General features: G+C 37.8%; 1 protein-coding gene across 2 annotated transcripts; it reads left to right on the forward strand.

Moving 5' to 3' along the window:
- Window positions 1-784: 784 nt before the first annotated feature.
- LOC139639396 (uncharacterized) lies at window positions 785-7461 on the forward strand. 2 transcript variants are annotated; one of them, XM_071513489.1, is made up of 5 exons: window positions 785-920; window positions 2020-2142; window positions 4356-4404; window positions 4612-4688; window positions 5942-7461. In XM_071513489.1, the coding sequence occupies exons 2-5, from the start codon at window positions 2031-2033 to the stop codon at window positions 6157-6159; spliced, it is 456 nt and encodes a 151-aa protein (XP_071369590.1). In that variant the 5' UTR covers window positions 785-920; window positions 2020-2030; the 3' UTR covers window positions 6160-7461. The 2 variants fall into 2 exon arrangements, with proteins under 2 accessions (XP_071369590.1, XP_071369591.1); XM_071513490.1 differs by lacking the exon at window positions 785-920 and having other exon boundaries at window positions 1943-2142.
- The last annotated feature ends 10 nt before the right edge of the window (window positions 7462-7471 follow it).

Consider the following 7471-nt stretch of genomic DNA (forward strand, 5'->3'; position numbering starts at 1 on the left):
TATTTTTGCCACAAAGCTAGACTTGTGGAATTCCTGTCAGGTGAGGTGAAACATTTACATTAACATGACATGTAAAACACATAAAACGCCAACGCTGCAGTGAACCTAGCTGTACAATAAAAACTGCAACTTCACAAGACATCTGATCTTGGATGAGCATACAGGGAGGTAAAATAAATGTCACACCGAATATAAACCTGCTTTTTAAATACAGCAGGAACCGAAAACATGAGCAAACTATGAAATGCACCGTTGTGGCTTTGGACAGGGTACATTAACATGATCTGCTATGCTGAATTTGAGGAAGAAGTAAGCTCCAACATTCGTTTTGACATCTTTAATGTCACGGAGAGTGGATGTGGAACTTCATTTGCCACATAGGCATCACCAGATCTGTTTCAGTTCAGGATTTATACAGCTTGGGGAAAGAAAGTATGATTGTGTTTAGTTAGGTTATAAGTCAAATTTATATTAAAAAGTGTGTTGAGTTTAAGTAGAGTTGGAAACACCAAACTTTAAGATGCAGTGGCCATATATCACTTAATGCCCAAGATAATGCAGACATACAAGTGTACAGCAAAATACAAATTGGACATTGACACACACACACACACACAGTAAGTCTCCACACAGATGTATACATTTGGTATGCTTGTTTAACTCCCCCCCCCCCCCCAACACACACACATACACACACGCACACACACACACACACATTCAGAGGTCAGCGGAGCATAGCAGGGGGTGGGGATGGTGCAGCCTGCAGTCTTCCAGTTCCTTCAGTGAGCTGAGGAAATGAGTTAAGAGCAGAAGCCGACCTCTAAACTCATCATGACTCCGACAAATCTCTCTATCCCATACTGTCATCCGTTTACTGACGACATCAGGCCGCTGTAACCCGCCGACTGTCTTCTGGAGAGGTAAGACGCACTCTTGACAGCAACAAAGACGCTGATGTAAGGTCATGAGGTCATGGAAGATCACTGACTGGAATGGAATCCTAAAGATGTAGGCCTGTTGTGTATTTATGTGTTATTATATGCCTCATGAGATCACTGGTTCCTCATGAAATGGCTTGAAATAGCCCAACTAAAGGCCAAGTAAAGAAGAGAACAGTGTCTCTATGGGGTTGATTAAATCACGATAACTTGTGCTTAACAATATTTGATGAAAATAATAAGAATAATGCGACTCTTTCAATATCTATATGTAAAGGAGTAGCACAATATCCAATAAGAGGTAACTTTGAATCAGCATCATTTCTCACTTCTCTTTCTTTCTCTTGGAAGTTGGCAGGAAGCCGTTTAGACACTTCTACACAATGTTTGCAGTGAGAGGATATGAGGAAAACAGATAAACAAAAAAAAACAAAAAAAAGAACATTTATGCCATGCTGTTCTTAGAGATAAGGGAATATAAATACCGCTTTCTGCCCGGCAAAGGCAATTCGTGTGAAATATGTCTTCCCCAGCCCGGTTTAAAGGGTCGGTATTGGCCACAACACATTCAAATAAAGGGATTTCATAATTCCTCATAAGTCTGCTCTAATTTAAGGCGATGGTGATGTGACCTCTAATGTTATTTATTTAAAATTTCTACATTGAGCTTATCAGGCCTTGTGTGGTGTTGTGGCACCAAGCGCAAATAGGAAGTGGATCTTAATAGCTGTAATTTACCATTTCTGGGGACGTCTACCACATTTTGGTTGTTGTCACTGAGCATCACTGGCTGTTTGGATTAATCATAAATCAAATGAATGAATGAACCAATAGCTTGTCACCAGAAAAAGTCCCTGTTTGTTTGTCAGAAGGGTAGTTTGAATCTACTGTAAATACCAAAATAGCCTTGAGATTTAGTCAGCTGAGAAAAAAGGGGAAGTGGTCCATCATTTTCTTTCCGATGCACAGCGCTGTATGTACTGAAAAGCAGAGCGGCAGATGTCGTCCTGTTGTTTATTCTATTTATATTTAATCACCCTGATCTGATTCTCTGTGTGATTTTCATATTTTGGCGGTGAAGCTCGGAGCACCATGGAGCTTCTACGCAGATACATCTGGGTATGGGTGATCATTGCAATCATTTTTGTGACTTTGGTGATCTGCCTCATCTTCATCCTGATCAACAAGTGTCTGTCTGAGGACGGTAGGTCGCATTTCTGCTGGGGATTATTTGGCAGAATTTTAATTAGTCTACATGTTACAGCAAGTTCACTTCTTTTTCCTCCTCTCTTCTTCTTGTTCTTCTTCTTCTTATGATGATAATAGTACTACCACTAATATGATTATAACTACAACTACTACTATTACTACTACTGCTACTACTTCTACTACTTCTACTCTACGTCTACTTCTACTAGGCTACTACTGCTACTTCTACTACTACTGCACTAACTACTACTACTACTACTACTTTTACTACTTCTACTACACTAACTACTTCTACTACTACTGCACTAACTACTACTACTACTGCTACTACTACTACTACTTCTACTCTACTTCTACTTCTACTTCTACTAGGCTACTACTGCTACTTCTACTACTACTACTACACTAACTACTACTACTGCTACTACTACTACTACTACTACTTCTACTTCTACTACTACTACTACTACTACTACACTAACTATTACTACTATTACTGCTACTACTACTACTACTTCTACTTCTACTACTACTACTACACTAACTATTACTACTACTACTATTACTGCTACTACTACTACTTCTACTTCTACTACTACTACTACTACACTAACTACTACTACTGCTACCACTACTACTTCTACTTCTACTACTACTACTACTACTACTACACTAACTATTACTACTACTACTATTACTATTACTGCTACTACTACTACTACTACTTCTACTTCTACTACTACTACTACACTAACTATTACTACTACTACTATTACTGCTACTACTACTACTTCTACTTCTACTACTACTACTACTACACTAACTACTACTACTGCTACTACTACTACTTCTACTTCTACTACTACTACTACTACTACTACACTAACTATTACTACTACTACTATTACTATTACTGCTACTACTACTACTACTACTACTTCTACCAGGCTACTACTGCGACTTCTACTACTACTACTACTACTACACTAACTATTACTACTACTACTATTACTGCTACTACTACTACTACTTCTACTAGTACTTCTACCACTACTACTACTATTGCTTTCATTTTCAACAATGCCAGCTTGCTGTTTCAGTTCACTGAAGAGCCAGTGTAGAAACTTCTTCAGCACAACTTCAGTGCCAGGAAGGGAAGGAAGGAAAATAATAGACTGTAATTGTAATCGTACTTGCAAGAATTGATTTAAGGAGTTCACTGCAAAGTGGGGAAAGCTATTATAATTGTATGAATTCCTATTATTAGGGGTCCGCTGTGTATTAGATTAGATAAGATGAAACTTTAATGATCCCCGTGGGGAAATCGGGTCGTTACAGCAGCAAGGAATAGGATATAATAGTGGTTAGAATATAAATAAGAATAGAGCAAATAAAGGGTATAAAATATAACACAACCTAGAACATATTGAGAAAAAAAGAAAACAATACAAATGAAAACATTCAAATATATGAATTTATATCATATGAAAATATAGAAATTTATTACATCATATGCATAGGGTGCAAGTGTGCATTGTTGGCTTTCTGATTAGATTTACTGAGTGGATGTGCAGGTGTATATCACCATGTATTCACATTATCAGGTGTGTAGAAGGCCAGATCTATGTATAGAAATGAGTCCAGATGTAGGTTATCCAGAACTGTTCACATTATCAGATACATCAAATTTACAGTTGGAGGCAACATCTGTACAGAGCATGCAGAAGGGTATATGTGTATTATGAAGATTGATAGATCATGGCTCTAGTACTGGAACATGCAAAATGTACAAATGTAAAAAAAAAAATGCAGTGAAAAATATTAAAAAGCCAATCAGTACAATCAGGGTAGTGGATTCCAGGTGGAGGTACATTATAGGATGACAGCCAATGTGCAAATGTGCATGTGCACTGTCAGCTGATGTCATGATCAGATCCTGATTACAGATGGAAGTAGAAAGAAAACGCATACTTTAATATATGATAAAGATTCCTGTTATATTTATTTCTGTCCTGATTTATTACAACATTTATTTTTGAAGCGACTGAACAGAATTCAGTCTTGAAAGATTTGTCCAATCAGTTTAACCTTCCACACAGAAGCAAGCCCACAGTTTTTCTTCATCATAACTTTTAGAATTTCATAAAAACTGTTTCTTTTTCTCATAGCTTAAATCTAACTGCCTTCTTTCTTTTCTCTTTTCCACAGCTGAGAGAAGAACGTTGCGACCTCACAACGGACATGAATATTACGCCCAGTAAATATCTAAATATTTCTATATTTTATAGTTTGACCAACAATTCCCTTGAAACTGATAAAAGTTGGATCGCTGGATTTCGTACTGAGGGAAAACCAGTAAAGAGAGCTGACTTTGACATTTGGAAGTGGGTTTTCCCTGTAGAGTCTGACAACAAAACATCATTTCAGCGTCTAAACCTGACTCCTCTCCTCTCTTGCTTCTCAGGAGCAGCAAGTATCACCCGAAAGACCTTGAAGAGGACGTGCCTCCTCTACCTCCGAGGACCCAGTTTCAAACAGCAGGCAAGATTTTTAAGTGGATCATACGGCAGAACAAAAAACCCTCCGCTCTCCATCACCACATTACCACAGAAATTGAATGTATTTATCCAATCTGCCATTTTAAAACAATCCAGAGAGAGAACAAAGACAGGATTCAGTTTTTGTCAGTTGAGGGAATTTTGACCGAATCAAAAAAGAGAGTTAATATTTTTGCTTTGATTTTTACTGTTACTTTACATTCACTGTTGAGGTTTATACATTTCTAGAAAATCTTCTTCGGGTTACATAGGATGTAGTTCTTTACATAGGTACAGTAATACAAAAAAAATCTTAAATATATTTTTAGAGCAACATTATGTCCTGTTTTGGACATAATGAAACATATCTATATTTCCTCTATAAATTTGACTTTAAGACCAAAATAGTTAGATTATTTTGGTCTATTTTGGTTATTAAAGTCAAATTTATAGAGGAAATATATGTATGTTTCAAGAGTGTACAGCAATTTGTGGAGAGATATAGGCTTTAAATTTTTTCAACAATGACCTTTAATTAACACCCCCATCCAAAACAGCTTTTGAAAGAATATTATATGTGGCATGTGTAATGTATTATCATACCTATTAGTATTGGAATGATATGGGGTTTATGAAGGCCATCACAGATACTGATATGTTGTATTGATATTCAATACTTTATTATATTCAGTATCTTTAAAGTTGACCATTTTCACGCCAGTATTCAGTGTTCAGAGTGGAAAAGCCTCTGAAACAGCATTTAGACCATCATGGGACACTAAAACTCTCCATTGAAACCCAGCATACTACTGCTCACTACTGTTGTATCCCATTTTTAAAAGACCAATATTAGTGTGCGATATCAGCAAACCAATATATCAGTCTAACCCTAATATCTAACAGTTAGGGATGGGACGATAGTCTCACCATACGATTGATCGATCAATGACAACAAAGTCTGACTGTGCAGAATTCTGTTCATTTCTGAGCCGCAAATCTTTCTAGCGATGCCATTGGCTCGCTAGAATGTAAACAACAATTTCAAAATGTCATTACAAAGTGACAATAATATAATTTGGATGGAGAGCTTGTGAAACTGGGATGGTCAAGCCGTCTCATTTGTGATTACTACAGCAGAATAACATAGAGCTGATATCGCGATTCTTTTTTCTGCCCCGCGATACGTATCGTCACATATTTGTATCGCGATATATCGAATTCCGATATATCGTCCTGATCACGCGCCTTGTCTTCCAGAGGCCCAGAGCTACGAGAACCTGGCCGAGCTGCCCGACTATGTGAAGGTGGAGGATGAGGTGATCCTGCCTCCTCCGCCTCCGTACCAGTACTCGGCTCCAGCTCCAGCCCCGGAGGCCGACTGCAGCGCGGACAACGTCTCCACGGAGGACTACGACGACATCGGGGCGGAGGAGGAGGGCGAGGAGGGCGAGGAGGACTACGACGACGTGGGCTAAGGCTGACGGGACAGAGATCTGTTCCGAAAGACGCCGATGACGGTCTCCTCTATCCTTCTGAGCAGAGAGAGCAGACAAGACAAGACATTTCTAATCACAGATGTATTTTATGATCATATGTGCTTTTTTTTTTATATCGATAAGCAAAGGAGCAATGTATCGACTCAGGGAGGGAAAGTTTTGAATAATTGTAAAATTCTTGCTGGGATTCTGACAACTGGGACAAAAGAGGTGTGGAAAGAAAGAATTTGGAGTTTTAAAACACCTTAAAACATTTCTTTGAAGATCAAGAAACTATCTGATCAAATCCCATGAGGGGCAACCTCTTCATTTTGCATTTTTTTTATTTCCTCAAAACATTTTAATCTAATTTATTTTGTTCCAAACAGGCTAAAAAAGAAACCCATAATCATCCACATTGCTCCAAAAATTATACTAAAATGTAAAGTATTGACGTTGGTCAGTGTGTTGCACTTCCCTGAACCCCTTTCCCCTTTTCATATATCCATTTCATATTTCATATATGCATGAAGAAAACATATCTGAAGTTTGGAAAAGCAAGGCTATGTAAAAGGATATGAGCACTTTTTTTTTTTAAATCAAGGAAAAGTCCATCAGATAGGTGACAGATCTGTCAGATGACTTAAATTTTGAGCTTTTTTTTTTTATATTTATTGTTCCGTCAAGATGAAATAAAAATGCCTCTGCTGCAAGAAAAAATGGAATATTTTCCATGTGGCGAGCAAAGGAACCCTCATGCCACCTACAAGTCTGACTCAGCCCGTGTACAGCACTTGCTCATGCTTCTATAGAAGGCTAGATATGGGGATATTGCTCATATTTTTGTGAGCATGATGAAATGTGAGACGTCGGCACATCATCTGACCACAGCAGGAGCCTGTAGACTGACTATGGTTACAAATTACTCTTTCAAAAGTGTATGTGCTGAACAAACCTTGATACAGTGCTTTTTCATGTTGGGACCATGTACAGTAACCCCACCTAAAAGCCAACAAGTGTTTCTGTTATGGAATGAATGAATGACACTGTTAATATTATTATGTTTCCATTTGTGATTTGGTTTTTAAATATAGCGTGGCTCAGGATAAGAATAGTGTTCTTCATGATGTTTTGCAAATAAATATACTGTAGTTTGGTTAAAAGTTGAATTGAATTTGTTAAATGTGAAGATTAAGTCGTCACAATGCTGGACCCTGATTGGCCGACAGCAGCATCTCCTCTAATTCAACAGCTCTTAGGAGTATATGTTATACAATATATAACAGATGGTCTTTTTTTCAGTGGTGGAAAG

The sequence above is a fragment of the Centroberyx affinis genome, unplaced genomic scaffold (assembly GCF_046629955.1).
Source record: "Centroberyx affinis isolate AG114_WGS23_722 - 3 ecotype Tasmania unplaced genomic scaffold, CSIRO-AGI_Caff_v1 ptg007210l_1, whole genome shotgun sequence".
In the NCBI taxonomy this organism is placed as follows: domain Eukaryota; kingdom Metazoa; phylum Chordata; class Actinopteri; order Beryciformes; family Berycidae; genus Centroberyx; species Centroberyx affinis.

Excerpts from the sequence above, each read along its gene's own strand:
- LOC139639396 (XM_071513489.1), top strand. The coding sequence starts at position 2,031 with ATGGAGCTTCTACGCAGATACATCTGGGTATGGGTGATCATTGCAATC. Across the intron at positions 2,143-4,355 it reads CAAGTGTCTGTCTGAGGACG|CTGAGAGAAGAACGTTGCGA; the intron begins GTAGGTCGCATT and ends TCTTTTCCACAG. Across the intron at positions 4,689-5,941 it reads GACCCAGTTTCAAACAGCAG|AGGCCCAGAGCTACGAGAAC; the intron begins GCAAGATTTTTA and ends CTTGTCTTCCAG.